The sequence below is a fragment of the Mytilus trossulus genome, chromosome 14, assembly GCF_036588685.1.
Source record: "Mytilus trossulus isolate FHL-02 chromosome 14, PNRI_Mtr1.1.1.hap1, whole genome shotgun sequence".
In the NCBI taxonomy this organism is placed as follows: domain Eukaryota; kingdom Metazoa; phylum Mollusca; class Bivalvia; order Mytilida; family Mytilidae; genus Mytilus; species Mytilus trossulus.
Window position 1 is genome coordinate 45,523,628 of NC_086386.1, and position 23,563 is coordinate 45,547,190.

Here is a 23,563-nt window from a genome sequence, read left to right on the forward strand (position 1 = left end):
CTCTTTTTGCCCTTAACATAAAATGTTTTGAATTCTACTTTTACTATGATTTACAAAAGAACAATATGACTGCCGGACCCCTATTCCGTGGCAAAAAATTGGTGGATTATATAGGGAATCATAGAAGCGTGACTGGAGTGCCCCCTCCTTTTTAGATCAGTCAGCGCCGCTCCCCACTCCTTATAAAAAGTTCTGAATCCGCCACCTATTATTGACCTTAATTAGCGTAACACAATTCTTTTAATTCTCAACGATGAAAGAAAGACAACTCTAATTGTCTTATGAAATCAGTCTGTAGCCCTTGTATGCAAACATTCGGTAAATCTTATACGCTTCTCCGTGCTCCTTATTGACATAATCAAAGCATGTTGTCGCGGTGCTTATCCAGGTCATTACACAAATATGCAAACTGATTTGCGAAAATGTCTTCTATCCCACTATGGTGTTGACAAATTAAAGTTGTTTCCTATCTAAAGTCAACTAAGGGCTATTATAAAATTGTAGATTAATATTACTAAGGTAATTTCGATTGGTCCTTGCAAACATTGTTAACTTATTTTTAACCCCTTTTGTAGAAATATAGGATTGTTCAAACTTCAGGGATGGGTTAGTATTCAGAAATGACAGTTTATTTGAAGTGACGACTTGAAATTGGGACAATCAGTCATAATAGTCATAATATATCTCTATCGAAGAATTGAAGACTTTGGGGTGATATTTTCCTTTTCCAATACATTGCATAGAGGTATTGCTCTATGGTCGACCCAGTTTTGTTATGTAAAGTTTAATGTTAGGCATTGTTTTCTAAACAGGAACCTGTTATCTTTTAATTGTAAACTATACATGCTATATTTACATGACCTTTCAAAAGTAACACAACGCATCACGGAAGTAAAATATAAGTAAGTTTTTCATTTATTGTTATGAATGTTTCTGTGAAGCTTTTGTTTTTCTTTTGAAGTTTTGTAATCTGCACAGACTAGCCCTTTTTCGCTTGGATTGGGTAAGTGATAGTATATTGTCCATCTACAAATGTATCTCTAAGATAGTTTATGAAACTCAAAAACGTAAAACCATTACATTGTGTTTGGTGGTTATAGGCATACAGGTCGTTGCAATTGGCGAAAATGCCTCGCAGTGTGATGTTTAAGTGCTGCAACAACCCTTTATGAAGCACTCTCGCAAAGATTAAGATCTATATCTTAATTTCCCCATTCGCAAAAATAAGACAACTCAGCCCTTTGAACTCCCAGCCCTCAGTCCCAGCTACTGCAGGTAGAAATTTTTGTCCAACATTTTAAGAGGAATGGAAATTCTTTTCTGCACAATTTTTTCTGATCGCTTGTTATCAACCACAGTCTGGCATTACATTCAAAGAAGAATGCAGTAATACCATTTGATGATCTTGAAAATTAGAAAAATACAGATTCAATCTGGAAGATCGTAGAAAAGAAATCTAATAAGAAAACGTCTACACTCCATTTCATGGATTCATGATGTAAAACAACGTTCACATGTTGTACTTGTTAATTGCAACGATTCATTTCGTTATAGCTTAAGAAATAATATTCTTATTTTGGGTTTAAAAAGTAGTAAGCCTTGAATAAAGGCAAGAGTAGTACATGGCTGTTCGAAAGTCATAAATCGATAACTCAAAAACACACAGAAACGGAAAATTTGCCATATTCCTAATTCGAAACTGATTGTCAATTTTTCGAAGTTTCGTCGGCTTATCATTTCTCAGAATATCAGGCCATTTGGAAAGTGGGATTTTATCAGGTTTCGACTAAAAAAGTGAACATTCCGTCATACTTTTTCTTCTTCTCGGACGATTGGGATTTCAAACGCTGGTATTGATTATTGATTCTTTAATAAACAAAGTAATAGTGCAAGTATAAAAACAGAAAATTCGTATAAGAAAATGACCATTTATAATGTACTTCTTTTAAACTGAGTTTTCTATGCATATTACTGTGTTTTTTTTACATCGGCTAACGGTAAGGTGGGAGGCTTGAGATCTTCAAAACATGTTTTGTTTATATAGATTAGACCGTTGGTTTTCCCGTTTGAATGGTTTTACACTAGTAATTTTGGGGCCCTTTATAGCTTGTTGTTCGGTGTGAGCCAAGGCTCCGTGTTGAAGGCCGTACTTTAACCTATAATGGTTTAATTTTTAAATTGTTATTTGGATGGAGAGTTGTCTCATTGGCACTCACACCACATCTTCCTATATCTATTCAACCGCCGAATTTTGCCACTGTCCATAGTCAGGAGCCTCTGGCCTTTGTTAGTCTTGCATTTTTGGTTTCTTTTTGTTGTTGTTCAGGGTCCAGCTGAAGTAGGGTTTTCTCGCGGTGTTGAAGATCCATTGTGTCCTTCGGTTGTTTTTAGTCTATGGTTAGGTTGTTGTCTCTTTGACACACTCCCTATTTCCATTCTAACGCTTATAGTTCAGCTGTTATGCATGTCTTTACAAAAGGTTATTTTATGTTTTTCCAGGTGAAATCTTGATGAATTTGACAGGGGCAGAAAAATATAAGAAAAACTAAGTAAAGAGGCAAGATATGAACAGCAACAGTGTTGAAAACATAATTATGGCATGAATGCGGGAGTTATAATTAATTGTTGTCTGAGTTGTTGTCAATCTTTACTGAAAATTCCAATACAGGTACAGTATAATATTATGTACTAAGTTCTTTAAAAGAATTTAAAACGACAGCTTAATTTCCCAAGATTCATTCAGTAAAAGTACCTGTCAATAAGGAGAAGTGAAAAACGAACATATGATTTCTTCTAGATTGTCGGCTTTTATCGCACCCCGGGTAAACTATGACGTTGTGATTGGTGGTAACACCCTCATCTCATGGATTTTACTAACCCTCTATGGAGCCGTAGGGGGTTAAAAGCGAACAATATAAGTATAGATTATCGGGTTTTCTGCACATTGATATCGCAAAATAACGATCATTTATATTTGTTTTTTTTTCATGTTACTAGTTATTCAATTTCATTCGTTTTTATTACTGGTTGCGTGAAAGTCCTCCGCTGTGTTATTCAACCATAAGTTAGTGCTAATATTTAGAATTAACACAAATACAAAAATCAAAAGTTCAAAAAAATCCGTTGTGCGACTTTTAAGATGTAACTACTGTGTTTCTGTGGCATTTTTTGGTAACAGACGAACTGTATTTGAAAACGACTGAAACATTACTGATATGTTACAATAATGTGTATATTTATATTTCATTTGTATTCAGATAATGGTTTGGATACTTGAAAAGTTTTTTTGGGTGTTGGAATGCATGCGTTATTTTACGAGACAGTAAGTTATTTATATATGAATAAACATTATCCGCACATCTATACGATCACTAAGCTACTATTACACGTACCTATTTTATCACCTTGATTTAAGCTAACTTGGAATTAAACCGCGGCTCGCCTTTCAAAGGCTATATATATATGTAGTGATATTGACTAGTTGACCTAGAAGTCTAAACAAATATCAAACGGGTGCACTGAAATACGTAACTCAAGTTACAAACATATAACACTATGGAGAAAAGATCAAAAGACTAAAAGACGAACAGAAATAACAAAACACTCCACAAAAAGTACAGCTGTAGACACAGAGCTGTCTTTGGCGTTTGGCGTTTCCATAGCTTAATATGAATCCGTGTACGTAGCGATATGAATTTGTAATGTTAGTGAATACATTTAAGAACTCATCAAAGATACCAGACTTATAATAAATTCGTTTTTTGCGCGTTTTGTCTACTGAAGACTTATTGGTGTTGCTAGAACTATAGAAGTAGTAGGCCTTACACACTATCAAAGTTAACATTATGAGTAATATTATTTTATTCAAGACAAACAACAATATATTCACCTGTATATCTGTTGGTAAATATGACATAGGCTTGTTGCTAGTAGAAAGCAAAGGTATGTAAGGAAACTAAGGATTTTCTTATACCAGGCATAGATTACCTTAGCCGTATTTGGCACAACTTTTTGGAATTTTGGATCCTCAATGCTCTTCAACTTTGTACTTGTTTTGGTTTATAAGTATTTTTGATTTGAGCGTCACTGATGAGTCTTATGTAGACGAAACGCGCGTCTGGCGTACTAAATTATAATCCTGGTACCTTTGATAACTATTTACACCACTGGGTCGATGCCACTGCTGGTGGACGTTTCGTCCCCGAGGGTATCACCAGCCCAGTAGTCAACACTTCGGTGTTGACATGAATATCAATAATGTGGTCATTTTTATAAATTTCCTGTATACAAAACTTTGAACTTTTTGAAAAACTAAGGATTTTCTTATACCAGGCATATATTACCTTAGCCTTATTTGGCACAACTTTTTGGAATTTTGGATCCTCAATGCTCTTCAACTTTGTACTTGTTTTGGTTTATAAATATTTTTGATTTGAGCGTCTCTGATGAGTCTTATGTAGACGAAACGCGCGCCTGGCGTACTAAATTATAATCTTGGTACCTTTGATAACTATAGTCAGTCTCGATTTTTTTTTTGCAATTTTGTAGACATTTTTATTCTACGTATTGTTGGGTCAACTCTTCGTTTCCATATTGGTTTTAAATACTCCGTGAAGGCTGTTCATTTTCAGTTCATACCATGCCAATATATTTATTTTCAAAATTATCTTCTCAACTCTATACATTATTTATCTGATGTCCGTCTTTTAGTAAGTAGTGGACAATACACATAATTACTACAAATGTAATATTGTGTGGATAAGAGCAAGGACACATTACATATCAACACTTTAAACATTTGAAACTAAGTTACACAAAAATAAAAAAGAGGGATCCATAATTCACAATGCTATTCCCCAAGCGACTAAAATTTCCTGAGTTCAAATATCCTTTCCAACCAAAATGCATCATGACTGTTTAACACTATAACGCTGATTTGTTTTTGTATTCGTATGAAGCAGAATTATTCATAACCTTATAAAAGACAAAAAGAAAAAGCACCTTGCGAAATTCTTTAATTTTACTTTCCGATATATTGATAATGTTTTATCATTGAACAACCCATACTTCAGCCAATACTTACATCTCATATATCACAGTGAACTGGAAATTAAGGATACTACTGATACTAGAAGGACTGCTTCATACCTTGATCTTTTCCTCAATATTGACGTAGATGGACGACTTCACACGAAAATCTATGATAAACGGGACGATTTCAACTTCCCAATTATCAATTTCCCATTTCTTAGCAGTAACATACCCTCTGGCCCTTCGTATGGTGTTCACATATCACAATTGATACGTTATTCACGTGCTTGTTCACACTATACGGACTTCATATACAGGAGTGTGCTCCTTACGCAGAAACTGCTCCAACAGAGTTATGAGGAGGACAGATTAAAATTGACACTCCGTAAATTTTATGGACACCATCTCGAATTGGTGGATCCATATGATGTCTCTTTAACCAAACTAGCTAAGGACATTTTTACCACATGATAGATTGTGGTTTGTCATTATGTCGTCTAATCTTTTAATTGCCATACGTGACTTGTTCCCGATTGTGACTGTTTTGCTGAGTGTGAGTTCGTATTACTGTAGGACGTGTTTCTGTGCTTCTTTGTACCAGATTCATGTATTTGGTTTGCATGTTTGGTGTTGTGTTTGTGGTTCTCATCGGATTTTGTCAAATGGGTTGACGTCTTTTTGTTGTGTTTGGGTGTTGTGGATGGAAAAGTTGGTCACCTCCTTTATTGATTGTATTTAATTTTGTACGATTAATTACGTTTGAAGTTGGATTCATTACAGACTGGACATATATATATTGCAGTTGGTTGCTATTGATGAGTGTTGCAGTGTGCATTTTGTTTTGATGAATTATCAGTGTTTGGTTCTAGTATAGTCTTGGGGCAGTCCTGATTCTATCTCACTTTTGAATTATAGTTTTTCATGTGTGACGACATGCTGCTTCTATATTTTATAAATTCAAATGTGGCATAACGTTTGTGCCATTTCGCTATCGTATGTGACATCATTTTTTTAATTGCGTTGACGCCTGGACTGATTCGGGTGTGTCTATGCTGTATTGAACTTGGCATCATGTATTCGGGTTTAGTTTTCTGTAATAAGTTAATACTTTAGTTTTATTATGTATATATCTTTCATATTTATTTGTTAAAATTTACTGTTTGCAATAGCATGAATCGTTCTATATAATAATTGTGTTCTTATTCTGGGCATAAAAACAATGCCGTATTTGGCAATACCTTTTCAACTTTTGATCTTCAGTGCTGTACAACTTTGTACTTTTTTCACTTTCGATCTTTTATATCTGGGCGTTATGTATTCGGGTTTAGTTTTCTGTAATTAGTTAATACTTCAGTTTCATTATGTATATCTCTTTCATATTCATTTGATAAAATTTACTGTTTGCAATAGCATGAATTGTTCTATATAATAAGAATGTTCTTATCCCGGGCATACAAACAATGCCGTATTTGGCAAAACCTTTTCAACTTTTGATCTTCAGTGCTGTACAACTTTGTACCTTTTTCACTTTCGATCTTTTGTATCTGGGCGTCGCTGGTGGGTCTTGTGTGGACAAGACGCGTTTTTGGCGTATTGAATTTTAAACCTGATGCTTTTTGTTGTCTATTGATCATGTTTTTCTTTGTCTAATATGTTCTCCTGTTTGTTTGTGTTGTAGTCCTGTGGTATTATGTTGTCATTTCAATATTATATTTAACTTTGCCATTAAAGTGCGAGGTTTGGCATGCCATAAAACCAGGTTCAACCCACCACTTTTATTCCCCTTTAAAAGTGTCCTGTACCAAGTCAGAAAGATGGCCATTGTTATAATATTGTTCGTTTCTTTGTGTGTTGCATTTTAATGTTGAGTCGTTTGTGTTTTCTATTATTTTTAAGATATTGAGATAAGACGTGGCACGGTACTTGTCTATCCCAAATTCATGTATTTGGTTTTGATGTTATATTTGTTATTCTCGTGGTGTTTTGTCTGTTGCTTGGTCCGTTTCTGTGTGTGTTGTGTTCCGGTGTTGTGTCGTTGTTCTCCTCTTATATTTAATGCGTTTCCCTCAGTTTTGGTGTGTTGCCCCGATTTTGTTTTTTGTCCATGGATTTATGAGTTTTGAACAGCGGTATACTACTGTTGCCTTTATTTTTTAATAGTGGATTTTTACTTTTCAGGATACGTAACAAGGCACTTGGGTACGTAGTGTTTATACATATAATTCAGATGTATTACTGTAGCAGGCACATCAATAATTACTTACAAAGAGGCGAAGGTTCCAGAAGGGAAATTCGAACACGAACTACCAACGTCATAGAAAACACTGAAAACGAAAACGACAAAAAGTTAGATAACATTACACAAAACACAACATAGAAAATTAAAGACTGAGCAACACGAACCCCCCAAAAACTGGGGGTGATCTCAGGTGCTCCGGAGGGACTAGCAACTCCTGCTCCCCAACACATGAAACAAATCTTATCACATAATTTATATAACGCAATATTCAGAATTCCTAATACCATCTCTCAGTGTACTATATCAACAAAAAAACTCCTATCTAACTATGCAGCTACGTTTAATTGGAATTGGACGTTAAATTGGCGCATGAACGACCAACAGATTAGTTTTTTAGATAAATTAGGTATTTCGTTTTTTTCTGTAAGGATTTTAAACCTTTTAGATTTCAGTTTACCTGACAATTTGACCAATAGCATATACATTTTTAGACTGATGCTATCTTGACGGCTATAATATATTTTTTTTCTGTAGGTATGAAAAGGTGAATGTCGGAGAGGAGTGAGTAGTTTTAATCTTCTTGATTAAAAGATGAGTTTCAATCTCGTGATACCATGTTTAATTCACCATTTTTTAAATAAGAAAAGACATGTACATAGTCAGGAATGTGACAGTTGTAGTCCATTCGTATTATGTGTTTGAGTTTTTGATTTTGCCATTCGATTAGGGTATTTTAGTTTTGAATTTCCTCGGAGTTAAGTATTTTTGTCATTTCACTTTTTCCCTACTATAATTGAAACGTTTGGAAATTTTTCATCTATGTTACACAAAAAGAATAAACGGAATTAACAAAAATATTGGACTGTACAACAGATCATACTTTTACCCAAAAATGGTATAAAATCAAAGACAAAATACAACGAACAACGAACAACACATGTCTTAGATATCTTCGAGATGGAAAAATTCATCAAGACTTTATATTGAATACACATGTTGATTGTCGAGATCGTTTCTCCATTGCGCAATCTAAATGCCACTGAAAATGTTATCACGAATTAAAGTTAAAGTTATCGTACATATCTTTGTATTCCTTGTTTTTTATCATTATCACTCAAACAAAAGACAGTTCAAATCTTTGTCCTTTTGTCACGCATAGTTGTCTCATGGAATATCATGCCACATTTTTGTTTAAACAAAACTCAACAAAGAAGTTTGCAGCACCACGAAATCAAAGATTTATAAAATAGTAAGCTTAGATATGTTGACCATATTGCATTCTTTTACAATGGAACACAATATTTAATACACCTTTTGTGACTGAATTGTAGATTGCATATGGTAGAAGTTGGAAATGGCACAAGTAACGACAGACAAGTTATAGAAGATAGAATAAGGTCACTTTTAGTATTTATCATAACTTGAAAAAAGCATATATTTTGTGCCTATGCCAATGCCTAGGTCAGGACCATCTATCCTTTGTTAGTTTTGCATGTTTTAAATTTTGGTCATTTGCATGTTTTGGAGTTTAGAGACATATATCAGCCAATCATTTGATGTGTTTGAGTCTTTGATTTTGCCGTTTGATTAGGGACTTTCCGTTCTATATTTCCATCGGAGTCTTTTTGTGATTTTACATTTTAGTTTCACTGATCTAGTTAACAGTATTTTGAAGCCTCCAGTTGCGTGATTTTCTCGCTGTGTTGAGGACCCATTTGTGGCCTTGGGCCGTTTTCTGCTCTTTGTTTGGACTGATGTCTCTTTGATAAATTCCTCTTTCCATTCTCTTTTCCACATTTAAATGTTACGGTTTTTTCTACATGCATGGGTTAATATAAAGTATTTTTGAATGCCAAAGGAATCGCTGACGACCCAATTTTCTTTTTAAAATATATATAAAGCTGATGAGATATATAAAGTTCGGGAGAAAAAGGCAAACTATATTAATTTAGAGTTAAATGCTTTAACATCGGTGGTGTTTAACTTGTATTGACGATTGACTTCTTCACCCATGTAGCAGAGATACAAATTTGCTTCAAAATTATTCTTTTTCGGTACCTCGAAAATATATTTACATTGATTTTGGACATACATCCTTTCGAAACTATGCTATGTTGACTTTTCACAAGATCGTTTTTTATTCTCCTTTATATGACGAATTTGTTCTCAATCCGTTAAGAAATGTGTCTTGTCTGGGAGATCATGATTAAACCATAAGTTTGAATAGGCTTAAAACTAGGATTCAGTAACTAAAAGTACTCTTAGATGAGTATTTTGTCTTTGTTTTTACGGTGGTGTTTTTTTTAGCAGCGTACAAATCTGTTTAGATAGGTTTAAACTGTTTGGTTTTAACAGTTTGTTCTGATTGCCCGCTGCTACACCCAAGTCCCGAGTTATAGAAAGGAGTGAGCGCTTTTAAACATGTTTAGTATTTTTTGTTTGTGTGCTTGGGACCATCCAGTTGACATCAAACATTTTCAAACTGACTTTGACAGTGTTTTCTTATGTTTTGCTGTAACCCACTGTCCAAAATTAAAGGAAGGGTTGAGCGTTTTTTTTAGAAGGTTTTGGTTGTTTGTGTTTCGTATTAGTCCATTTTCAACTTATATATTTTTACAAATTTGTAATTCACTACGTCCCTAGGTTAGGACATGATTGATTGCTTACAAAATTGTTAAAACCTGTACATTCATTATGAGCCTGTCTCAAATAAGATTTGGAGTCAAAAGCTATAAATATGTATGATACATTTAATTTATTATTTTTTGTACATTAAAATATTATATTTATTGTAGATTGCAGCAACAGGAAAATCAACTTGAACAAGCTAGAGATGAAATTCTACGGTGAGCTGTTGACACTTGGATAAAACTTATACTTCTTTCATCCTTTTGTATTAAAAAAAAAATGAAAGAAAATTTATATGTAAATGAGGCAAAGAACACTTGTGTATTGTTGGAAACTGTATATTGAGGACATGAAGACGTCTTTTTGGTGTTTAATGTTAAGTAACTCTTTTCGGTAACTGTACTTTAATTAATTTATTTATGTGGTATATATTACACCTATCTGCTATTTAAGGTGGCTCGTGGGTATAAAAATTTTAGCAAAAAATTAAACCTTTATTTTTTCATTACAAATTTTATGTATTACACTATCAGTTGTTACTTTATGATATGGTACAAAACACAACCCCAAAAAATATTTTGTTTGGCCCCAGATGACTTTAAAAATTGAAAAAGCTCCAAATTATCTCCCTTTGGTGCAAAAATGCCATTTTTTGGCCTTAAATTTGGAATATCTTTTTTAACTCATCGGTGACCTATATTTTTTATTATTGTTTTCAAATAAGCTGTACATAAACTAAATAATTGTAAAATTTAAGCGATTTCTTATATAAGGTTATTTTTTTATTTCGATATTTCCTCTTTTTCTCCTATTAGTTCAACAGAAAAAAAGGACATTAACAAAAATGTATGCTTCTTCCCGAGGCAGATTTTAGCTTAAATGAACGGTGACCCCATTGTTTAATTCATTTTTCTTTTAAGTATATGATAAAGTTCATTTATGAAAATATATAGCGAAATCCTATATTAGAAAAAAAAAATCATTTATACCCAACAGCCCCCTTAACCTTGTTATTTTACTAATTTTCTGTTAATTAATGAACAAGTGTAGTGCTCATCTACATCTGTATCTGCTAAAACATGGTCGCTTGCTTACCAATTTTGTAGGATGGTCTGTAATGCAGTATAGTTCAGTTGACTGGTTGATTTCGTTATTTGTCTTATTAAGTTCACATTGTGGAATTGTCAGGTTTTAATTTTTAGATTTATCCGATATAAAAAGTGAAATTAAAAAAATATTGAACTCCGAGGAAAATTCAAAACGGAAAGACCCTAATCTAATTTCAAAATCAGAAGCATCCCATGCAACTTCTTGACAAGCGAACTGACCAAACTAGTGTAGGAACATCTTATTCTAGATAATTTGTAAATGAGAGTTTGTTGGTATGTTCTTTTTCAGACTACAAGAATGCAACAGGGAGATGGGCTCACTTCGGAATGAAAATAACCATAATGTAAAAATGCAAGTATTGCCTTCTGTGGAAAAAAACATTTTGTAATTTTTAAATTTTGCGAGGATACATACATTTGAAGTTCTAAATGATCAATAAACTTTTTAAGAGTATCTATTTTTTTTTAGATATTACCAAAAGCATTAGTGATGTATAATACACATTCGTGTTGGATAGAAATGCATGGCAGAAAACATTTGTTTTTATGTAAAAAGAGGCTTCAATAAAAATAATTTTATCGTAATTTGTACAATCTGAGAAAAATCTTGTTTAGTTCAGGTTAATAAATCAATCAGTTATAGCATAGCTAGATAATACATACTGAAGCCTTTGCTATAAGTTTCTCCACAGTAAAATTTGGTTTGCACTCTTTGAGGTCTGGTGGTGCCACTGCGGCGGCTAATTCTGTGGTTAACGAAAGGTACTGAAAACGTAATGGTAAATGGAAAAGCAATTTTGGTTTTAAGAATTATTTTTTGTTTAATTTGAAATTATTTTTTATACACTAGCTATCGTTTTTGTTTTCTATATACAATCATCAAGCTAGTCGACAAACATACGGTAGTGTTTAGTTGTCTATCAGTAGAAGTGGTGTTATAATAAGAACATAAGGTATAAAGAGACTTCCTAAAAATTCTAAGGTTAGGAAAGGATTGATTACTCAAGAAAAATTATTAACACTGCCTATTTACAAAGAGTCTGTCGCAAATATGATTTGAAGTCAAAAGCTTTACAATTGTTATATACCTTTAATTTTACATTTGTTATTCATTGAATATTATATTAATTGTAGATTGGAGCAAAAGGAACATGATCTTAAAGTAGCTAGAGATGAAGTTCTACGGTGAGCTGTTGTCGCATACGATTAAAACTTAAACTCCTTAAATGCTTGTGTATTTAAAAAAGGGATAGTTTGGTAAATTCAACTATTATTGGGTTAAAGTCTATTGTTGAACACTGTATATTGATGACCTGTAGACGTCTTTTGGATTTTTAATGTTAGTTACTCTTTTCGGTAACTGTGTTTTAAAATGTTTTATTTGTTTTAATATCTGTTACCTAAAAATAAGAATAAGAATAGTTTTATTTGTCAATCAAAACAACCATAAAAGCAGAATAATTATTACAAATTGCGAGATAAAACTGCTATTTAACGTTGTTAGTTGACTTATTTTCGGTAAAATCATCTTATAAATTAATAATCTAGAGCTGATCTACAGCTGTATGTTCAAAAACATGCCCGCTTTCTTGCCAATTGTTTTAAGGACAATCTGTTATGCATTAGACCGTTGGTTTTCCCGTTTGAATGGTTTTACACTAGTAATTTTTGGGTCCTTTATAGCTTGTTGTTCGATGTGAGCCAAGGCTCCGTGTTGTAGGCCATACATTGACCTATAATGTTTTTTTTTTTTTTTATTTGGATGGAGAGTTGTCTCATTGGCACTCACACCACATCTTCCTATATCTTGTTACAATTCATTTTGACTAGTTGATTTCGCTATTTGCCAATGCTCAGATTATGAAATTGACAGGTTTCAATTTTAAGTTTAATCCTGTACCAAGTCAGAAATATGACATTTTTTGTCCATTAGTTTGAAGTGATTTATCATTTGGGTTTGCTATTTGATAGGAACTTTCTGATTTGAATTTTGTTCGGAGTTCAGTATTTTTGGGGGATGTCAACGAGTACTCGAATGCTCGAGTATCGCTCATTAGTACCGAGTATCGAATACCAAAATGATACTCGACTAATCGGTTTACTGTTAGAATGTTGTTGCTTTCTTAAACTTTAACAAAAAAATTGTTATTGAGAGCGCCTACCGAGAAATTAAATATTAACAAAATTTTATTTAAAATAAAATACGATACGAATGTTTGCGGTTAACTGTCATTTAAAATCCTCCAAACAGAGGTAGTTATGAACAAGAGTTATTTTACACGGCTTACAATTTTTGTTGATGTCAGCATATATTTTCATCAGAAGTACTGTAGTTAGTAACCTAACAAAGACAATTTAAACAAAATACGAACACAACACATAACATAAATCCATGAAGTGATGTTTTAGATATGATTCGTCGCACCGATATCGACCCTCAGAAAATGCTTAAAGGCATTATAGTAAGTTATAATCATCACCCTTGATGATCATTAAATGTGTTCACGGTTCCCAAATACTGTTTGAGTAATCATTTTTCTATATATATTGAAATTAATTACTTGATTACATTATTGCCAGTTCCCATAATTAGTACACGAAGTTAGTGAGTTATTAATTATGCTATACTATGCTTTTGACTATTATCTAGTCCAAGGTAATAATGTGTTGGGTTTTTACGTTTATTAGTCAACGACCCACAACACATACAATGGATTTTTGTTTTTCCAGTTTGTAAATGTTTTACCGAGCGAGTACTCGAGTAGTACATCTTCACCGAGTTGACATCCCTAGTATTTTTGTCCTATAAAACTTGAAAAGCGAAGTGATTTGACTTTTGTGAGAACATTTTTTCTAGATAATATGTAAATGACTATTTGTTTTCAGACTACAAGAATGCAACAGGGAAATTGGTCCACTTCGGAATGAAAACAACCATTCTGTAAAAATGCAAGTATTGCGTTTTGTTGGACAAACATTTTGTAATTTTTTAGAAGGCACATACATTTGAAGTTATCTTAGTTATATCCCAAAGCACTAGTAAAATTATAAATACTGTATAACGAAGTATAATAAAAAAAATCATGTTGCTTACAAATGCATGGCAGAAAAAAAATGTTTATAAGTAAAAAAGGCTTCCTTTAAAATAATTATATTGTAACATCTAATTAATTATATTATGGATTCATGACAACGAGGTGTGAATACATTATAAATTTGTTGTATGATTGTCATTGAGGCGAGTGATGTCAAATAGAAAATCAATCTCATAAGCCGAAAACGAACTGCCAATTGGCAAAACAACAATTAGAGGCTCTCAAGAGCTTGAGTCGTTTACCTGAACACTCATGCCATAATTGGTTTCATTTCATTCAAGTGTATGTTCCTCTAGCATTCGTTTGTATTTCCCATTGGGCCTCATGTTAAACTAAGCCCCCTACTGGTGGCTCTCTTGAGTGATGGTTTGACTACAAAGTAACAGCAGTTGGTCAGCTTCCATTAGGAACATTCATGTCTTGTTTGATTTCGTTCTATTCAGAGATTCTCTAGAAGAAAACAAGTGTATGTATTTCCTATATGTTAATCGTAGTCCCCTGCTTACAGCCATATTGGATGACAAAATAGCTACAATGTAGCACTTGGTCAGCACTTCAAAAGACACTTTTATACCAGGTTTCATTCAATGTGAATATCTGTAGTTTTACTTTCTCTTTAAGGCTTCAAGATTATAAGGAAAAAGTCAATGAGCTACAAAGAGAAAAAAGTGATGCATTAACAAGGTAATATATTTACATAAGAATTTACTGGTTGTATTTCATTTTGGAATTGTTTGCATAAGTATGTTAAATATGCTTGATTTAATGCATTGATCATATCAGTAACCCCTTTAATTTTACTATACATATATACCGAATTCAATTGTAAATTATCTGATAAAAATATCAGTCATCCATTGTCATTCGTTGAATGTTTCTGATTTTTAGCTCACCTGGCCCGAAGGGCCAAGTGAGCTTATGCCATCACTTGGCGTCCGTCGTCGTCCGTCGTCCGTCGTCTCTCGTCTGTCGTCGTCGTCTGTCGTCGTAAACTATTTCAAAAATCTTCTCCTCTGAAACTACTAGGCCAAATACTTCCAAAATTTAACTGAATGTTCCTTAGGGTATCTAGTTTATAAATTGTATCCGAATTTTGATCTATCAACAAACATGGTCGCCATTGCTAAAAATAGAACATAGGGGTCAAATGCAGTTTTTGGCTTATATCCCAAAAACGAAAGCATTTAAAGCAAATCTGACATGGGGGTAAAAATGTTCGTAAGGTCAAGATCTTTCTGCCTTGAAATTTTCAGATGAATCAAACAACCCATTGTTGGGTTGCTGTCACTTAATTGGTAATTTTAAGGAAATTTTGCATTTTTTGGTCATTATCTTGAATATTGTTATAGATAAAGATAAACTGTAAACAGCAAAAATGATCAGCAAAGTAAGATCTACAAATAAGTTAATATGACCAAAATTAAGGGGTTATTGTCCTTTAATGACAATTTTTCACAATTTGTTCATCATATTTGCTAACTTTAAAAAATCTTCTCCTCTAAAACTACTCAACAAAATTCAACCAAACTTCAACTAAATGATCAGTAGGGTGTATAAAATAAAGTTTGTGTTTTATTTTCTATTTCGTCTAAAAACATGGCCGTCATGGCTAAAAATAGAACACAGGTTAAAATGCAGTTTTTGGTTTATATCTCAAAAACTCCAGCATTTAGAGCAAATAAGACAAGAAGTTAAAGTATTTATAAGGTCAAGGTCTACCTGTCCTGAAATTTTCAGCCGAATTGGGTAACTGGTTTTTCAGGTATAATGCCCCTGAATTAATGATTTTGAAGAAAATTTGCAGTTTTTGGTTATTATCTTGAATATTATTATAGGTACAGATAAACTGTTAATAGCAAAAATGTTAAGCAAAGTAAGATCTACAAATAAGTCTATTTGACCAAAATTGTCAATTGACCCCTTATGGAGTTATTGCCCTTTAAAGGGAAACTTCGCAAAAAAATCAAAAATTGATATTATGTTCATTCTGTATAAAAATGCTCAAATTCATGAATATTAAAGTTTTATTCTGCTAGATAAGAGATCACCATCGATTTTAAATTTAGAGTATCAATTCTCTCCGGTCGGCCATTTTGTTACCTTCTCCGAATTGCACCCAAGATATGTCTAAGGACCAAAACTACAGTAACCCGATGTAGTCGTAATTGCGTTTCGATATCATGCCAATCGTACGGTTGTTTTATCCGACTAGTTAACTTTAACTAAGTTGATACGGAAAATTTTCTTATCTTTTTTTTAAATAACCATGATCTGTTATTTTTAACAATAATGATAATATTGGAATTAGTTAAAAAGTAAAAATTTCAAATCATAAATAAGTGTTCCGTGAAACTTGAATTGTTTTCGGAAATCTAATTAGTTCATAATTCTTTTATGTAATAAACTTTATTCAAATAAATTAGGATCTTCGCTCCACTGATCACCTGCATGGCTAAAGGTATTACTCCCAAAGGTATTGCAGGGGGTGTGACACGTCCACGGTATTCAAGCGATTTCCTGTCGAGCTTGCAAATTCATGCATCGTTTCACTTCTTAGGGTATTGGTCAGTGTACACGACCGATAACTTATAAGATTATAACTTTCCATTTTGAAATATAAGGTGTATAATATGCATCTCTATCTTGCGTGTCCGAAAGTGATACTATATACTAGTCATTAATAAACTCATACGCTTGTTTATGAATAACATTTCTGATGTAAAGAAAATTATTTAAAAAAATATAGATAATACCTAAAAATAAACAACAGAGTTGATGAAATAAAAATCTATATACATATTTTTTGTCAATGGTGAAGGACAGATCGGACCATATCAGAAATTTTGATTTAAAAAAATGTACGCACTTGTCGACCATTCGTATATACGCCAGGATAAAAAGTTACGGAACTATAGCGAAAATTCAAATATATACATGTATACATTGTACATAAGAAAGAAACATACATTTTGTGTAAATTAGGGTAAAAGTTTTGTTAGTAGACTAGTCCACGTATGCCAACAGTATGTAATCATCAAATGTCGAAAGACTATTTTATACCAAAAGAAGAAGAAGAAGAAGAGATTTAAATACAGGTCGATATATAACTTTCTTTGGCTCATCGAATTTATGAACATTTATATATCAATTAGATTGTTCTCGAATAAAGGAAGAAATTCGTCATCATCACAATTGTTCCGACATGCATGTTATATGTACGCAACTGGACGTACACTAATAATCTCTAAGGGATGTGAATATTTTCCAGGAAAACTATAGAGTTTCAAAGTTTCAAATCAATTTCGGGATTTATTTTCTTTCTTGATATTCAATGACAGCAATTGAAAGAACAAACTGCTTGTCCGCTTTATAGGTATTCTTGCCAGTTGAAACAGACTTATAACATAAAACAATAGGGAAAGATGACATTAAATTCGTTCTGGTTTTTTAATACATTGTTGGTCAAATAGCTAAAGTATTATATATAGTTGGGCCCGATATAGTTACGGTGTGAGACGAAGACTATTTTGTTAGACATTCCCGATTATGTATAAATTTTGTTGATGCTTTTCACACTTGAAAAGCATATATGTTCGTAAATTTCGATTTCATTCCAAAAAGATTCTTAAATTTTCTGTCAATTTTTTTTTTTTAAATTTATCAAATATCTAAAGTATTCGTACGTTGTGAGATTTGAAATATTTTGATTAAAACATTAATTCCTAAATAGGTAATTAAAGATAACTTTGGATGTACTAAATTATATAATTAACATATTGTTAATGATCTGTTTGAAATATTTAAGGCTGCCGATCCTAATCTAAGATAGTACAATATTTAGTTCATACACTCGTGATTAGAAGGCTATTTTTATTTATGAATTTATACTTCAATTAAAGTAATTAAGTATTTTATCGTTACTGAATTAATTAAAAGTCATAATTCATTTAAGAGTGATCTTATCATGCTTATGCAAAATATAAAAATATACAACAGCTATCCAGTTATTGTGCGACCTTATTATTCCCGTTAATTATTTTTTTCTTACATTTCTGCAGGGACGTCTTTATAAGTCCTTGATTTCTGTGTCTAAAACTTTGACTGACTCCCGTTTTCAATTCATACGAAATGTTGTTCACACCTTCAAGCCAGTAAACCGTGACGCCTAGATTTCACTGAATGAGGATCAAAGGATTAGAATTACATAATGCTAATCCTTTAATTACCTTGAGTTAACCGACGCACTCAACATTCTTTAGGTGTCACAAAACAATACACATTTTATTTCCACCTAAAAGCAAGTGAAAATGTTTGCTGGAATGAGGCAAAAAGGTCAGAATACAAACGTGTATTTTTATTACACTATTGATCATGTCAATTTCATATGTTTGTTTAAAGTATTTGTAGAAAAAATCATAAAAATGTTCTATTGTATGAATTGATTTTATTATTAAAATTCGTTTTAAAATATCAACACGATCTAATTTTAAAAGTTGCATGGCTATCACTTACTTTTCGTCGGATAATAGCTACACCAAAAGTCGTCGATGCGCTTTAAATCGCGTTATTAGATGCTTAACGAACAAGACTTAAATGAGATATTTTCACTCCCGGCATGCATCAAAGACTTAAACTACGTCACATAAGTCAGGAAGTTTCAAGAAATAAAATTAATAATTCCCAATTTTCTCCTTTATTTGATTTCATATCAAAATAAAACTTGGTGAATATGTTTTTTATGGTATTATGAACATAATAAGATGAAAAGTGAAAAATCGCGAATTATCCCTTTAAAGACTTTTTTCACAATTTGTTCATCATGTTGACATACTTTAAAAAATCTTCTCCTTTGAAACTGCTGTATCAATTTCAGCCAAACTTAGGCTTAATGAGTTTTAGAGTATCTAGTATAAATTTTATATTTTATTTCCTTGTATGTCAAGAAACACAGCTCCTATGGCTAAAATAGAACATAGGAGAACATGATTTTTTTTTGCTTTTGAAGAAAATAGGACGATTCAAAGAACATTTAAATAAATTGAAAAGCCAAAATAATCATTGATGAGAGATTTAACCAAAAAAAATAAGGTGAGCGATTCAGGCTCTTGAGAGCCTCTTGTTTTCTAATTTACTCTCCTTTTCAGAACTTTGTTATCTATTTTGCAACCGACCTATACATAAAGATGCAATGATCAAAAACAAACGACATGCAATGTTGTCATTTTAGTATTACATTTAACAATGCAATTAAAACGCGAGGTTTGGTTAGCCTCAACCTATCAATTTTCCTTAAAATGTCCTATACCAAGTCAGGAAAATGGCAGTTATTTTCTGGGTGGGTTGCAGTATCGGTTTGGATTTCCTCTTATTGTTTTATGTGTTTACCTAAGTTTTAGTTTGTAACGCAGATTTGTTTTGCCTCAATTGATTTATGACTTTCGAACAGCGCTATACTTCTGGTGCCTTTATTTGCCATTTAGTGAATTTTACTTTCCATATTGAAGATTATGATTTTGATGTCGATTTGAAACAAAATTGACTGTCATTACAGAATGCACTTTGGTTTGGTCCTTGTTGGAAACTGTCGAACAGATATAAACGCATATTACATGTTTTGAAAAGAGGAAATATTTCATGTATCTTTTATATCAAAGAACATGATTTTGAAATAGAAGCAGTCATTATATGCCGAAATCTGTCACATGTCGAAAAAAAGGAATCATATGATTAAACAATTAAATATCATAATATTCATTGCAATAAAAACAAATAAGCAAGCCTTAAATGAATTAACTACGTACGTTCCCAAAAGATCAGCTGTAAGTAGGAACACTTGACTATTTGTTTTTAGATTGAGTGAGGTAATGGGGTCAAAATTACGAGACAATAACCCAGCAATTACAGACCTAAATGATACAAATAGACCAATGAAACTTGGGGACCAGTTTAGTGAGTTGTATGAAAATGAATGGACTGATGCCTACTCTGAATTAGAAGATTCCAAAAAATTAACAGAAATTGAAATCATAGAAATTCTTATAAAAATTCTCAAAGTAAGTACATTTGGTTGATAAGTTTTTTTAATTTTTTTTAAGGATCTTTTTGGTGTTCAAACTACAGTGAATATATACATTTTTTACAATTCGTGAGTGAATGACATGATATTTATGGCATTGTTATAATATTTATATTTTACGAATAAGACAAAGTAAAGATTTACAAGTAAATGAAGTAAATACCCAGTATTTGATACGCGTAAAGGATACTTTGGAATACATTTAATATATATGATCATATCAGAAATAAATTCAAATAAATAACGTCCATAAATCCCCCACCTATCTGCCGACAAGTGACTCGTGTTTGTCTTTAGAAAGATATAAATATTCTAATATCTCAGACGTCTTTTCAAAAATGTAAGAAAAGATTGCACAGATATTAACAGTCTGTCTAATTGTGTGTTCTTTGCATACTTTGTCTGTAGAATACAATAATTTAAAGCTAAGTTATCAGAGTTCAATACATCAAAAATGACACTGTCTTTACTCAAAAATATTTTTACTCCAAAAACTAAGTACCACCAATGAGAAAATTCTCTCCAAAATTGTTGTATTTCTGTATATTCAAAAATATTATGCTCTATAGTAAAAAAAAGTATAGTTTCTATTTCTTTACAACTGGCACATTCATTAGTTAAGGACAGTTTTCAAGGAGATAATTATGTGAGACTATTCTGTGTAAAATTTCATATTGGAAAGCTTGTAGTTTGCTTTCTATAGAACTTTTAAAAGCGAGTGAATAAATATTGCTCCACTGTTCGTCATTAATTTTTATATTAAAACTTTCTTCCCACATTTGTTGTGAAAAAATAGAAACACTTCCCCGATCGATAAAAAGTGAATATACATCTTTAGCGAATAATTTAATGATAGGATTTTTTTTTATTCTCATGCTCAAAAACGAATCCCAATGAGTTGCTGTTAGGTGACATGTGTTGTAATAACAAATCTGTCCAGTCACGTGGTATAGCAAGTTTAATAGATAGAATGTCTACAAAAGTAACATTCAAGTTATATTATTTGTTAAAAGCATCGTGAGACAAAATTTCGCCTTTATCATCTACAATATCATTGATGAACCTAATGCCTTTCGTGTACCAAGATCTGTAAAAAAATACTCGTTCTGTCAACTTTGATAAACGGATTGAACCAAATAAGTTCTTTTCTAACATGAAATGCATTTAAAGGTTGGAAAATACCCTTGAAACGTTTCCATGCAGATAACACTTCTATATAAAAAAGAGGTGCTTTTAAACTTAAAAACTCAAATGCACATCTGCTCATTGATAAATCCTCTAAATCAAAAAGAGAGAAGAATGCTTTAGAAACATGTTTCCATTTGGAGTCATGTTCTGACAAAAATCTTTTTACCCACTTAATACGGAAGGATAACAGCTGTACTTCAAAATTTGGGGCTTTCAGTCCACCCTCGCTAGGAGACTTTTGAATAACTTCCGATTTAACTTTCGGAGTACTACCATTCCATAAAAAAAACTATGAATGTCACGTTGTATTTTGATTACATACGAATTTGGTGCATGTGTAGATGAATTGACATAAATAAGCTGGTTTATAATTTCGTATACAACTGCATTATATTTAACTACATTTGGACATGCATGCACTGGTTTATTTTTTATTTCATTCGTGTTATTTTGTACAAAAGGAAACTCATTTGATATTTTGTAATCAAGATGCAACTCACAGTGTAGATACTATTCTGTACGCTATCCGGAAGTCGCGATTTTCGAAGCGAGAACTTTTTGGATCACATTTTTAATTTGTTGGATATACTATATTAAACGGTAAGATGTTCATCTGTACATTGCTTAATGATTAATTCAGCTGACATCGATATTCACAAATGGTTTATAATTGAATTTAGCACATTCATTATTCGTATTTTTGCCTTAATCAAGAGATTTTCAAGTGCATCACTAAGGAAAATCAGTCGGTGAACATAAAAACAATCTTTTTGCACCCTTACTGTACACATTAACGTAAAAACTAGACTTAATTAACTAAATAAAGTATGTGTTAAGTGGTGGTAAAAGTTTCAGCCAGATCTTTGAAGCCAGAAATAAGAAAATTACACTTATTTGAATTTCTCACTGTACGATCAGTCTCGCTTGTATATTTTGAAACTGTATGATCAGTCTTTATTTCACTGTATTCTAGTCGTGATTTCAAATTTATTTACGACACATTAGAAGATGGCATTTTTCTAAATAACATAAATATATTTTAATAAATTCACATCCTGAAAACTTATCAAACATGTTTTAGCTTGATAGGGTGTACTCGAGTTACTACATTAAGTATAAGGATGTTTGAATGTTGCTGAAATAAGAGGAAGGTTTGCTTGTTTATATAAGTTTCAGAAATGTCCTCCGTTATACTTAAAATTGTTCAAACACACAGATTTAATTGTTATATAAAAATGCATGTATTTACAAACATTCGAGGCCGTACCATAGCCTTTAATTGGTCACAGTTTCTTCACTTTGTTTTGGATGTAGATCTGTCTCTTTCAAACTCAATTGTACACCACTTTGTAAAGCGTGGTTTATAGTGATAATGAAGTCCGTCTTTCCGTTCGTCCGTTGGAACGGTACAACATGTTTCGCCGGTTTTGTAAGCGCATCTCCTCATAAACCACTTAAGGTTCATCATAACCTTTTGGCTAAAATGGCCGTATTTACACACCAAATTTTACTCTGAGTACAGACTAACCTATACACCTGCAACAGTTTTAAGGGATGGCAGGAACTAGATATATAAATTTTAAATGCATTTTATGTTTCAGAAAATTATAAACTTTTCTAGATTTTGCTATCCATTTTTTTTCGTTCCTGCAGAAGGTGCAAAAATTAACTAAGTAGTGAAAACGATTGAGAAGCTCCCCTCGTATAATCAATGTTGTGAGTAGTATTGATTTAAATGGACAATAGATGGACAATAGACACCTGTAAACAATAGGTGATTTAACAGGTTTAAACTGTGTAATTGAGTGGACCGTATCAAATGAAACTCGGGTGTTTGTTTATTTTGCTATCTTCTGCAGACTGGAAAAAAATGCACATCAAAATGCAGGTAAGTTTTTAATTTTCTGAAACGTAGACTTCATATAACTTTTATATATCTAGTTCCTGCCATGCCTTAAAACTTTCCTGGATGTACCAGTTTGTCTGTACTCATAGTAATTTTTGAGGTGTAAACACGGCCATATTTTTCAATTCCTTATGATGAACCTTAATATACATTGGGGTTTCCAGACATTTTTAAATAGAGAGGGGGTTCAATCCAGGAGAAAAGAGGATTCCAAGTATATGTTCCCATACAAATGCATTGAAAGTTGCCAATGAGACAACCGTCCACAAGAGACCAAAATGACACAGAATT

The 23,563-nt window shown here is 32.4% G+C and overlaps 1 protein-coding gene across 2 annotated transcripts in view; it reads left to right on the plus strand.

The window, feature by feature from the left end:
* The first annotated feature begins 834 nt into the window (after window positions 1-834).
* LOC134695889 (uncharacterized) overlaps window positions 835-23,563 on the plus strand; it is a 28,449-nt gene continuing 5,720 nt past the window's right edge. Inside the window, exons 1-12 of one of the 2 annotated variants that reach the window (XM_063557364.1) lie at window positions 835-902; window positions 2,500-2,668; window positions 3,258-3,322; window positions 7,210-7,230; window positions 7,805-7,831; window positions 8,602-8,667; window positions 10,066-10,116; window positions 11,297-11,359; window positions 12,142-12,192; window positions 13,894-13,956; window positions 14,724-14,786; window positions 19,954-20,155. In XM_063557364.1, the coding sequence (XP_063413434.1) occupies window positions 2,600-2,668; window positions 3,258-3,322; window positions 7,210-7,230; window positions 7,805-7,831; window positions 8,602-8,667; window positions 10,066-10,116; window positions 11,297-11,359; window positions 12,142-12,192; window positions 13,894-13,956; window positions 14,724-14,786; window positions 19,954-20,155 (741 nt within the window). In that variant the 5' untranslated portion in view covers window positions 835-902; window positions 2,500-2,599. The other variant, XM_063557363.1, reaches the window with a different exon arrangement.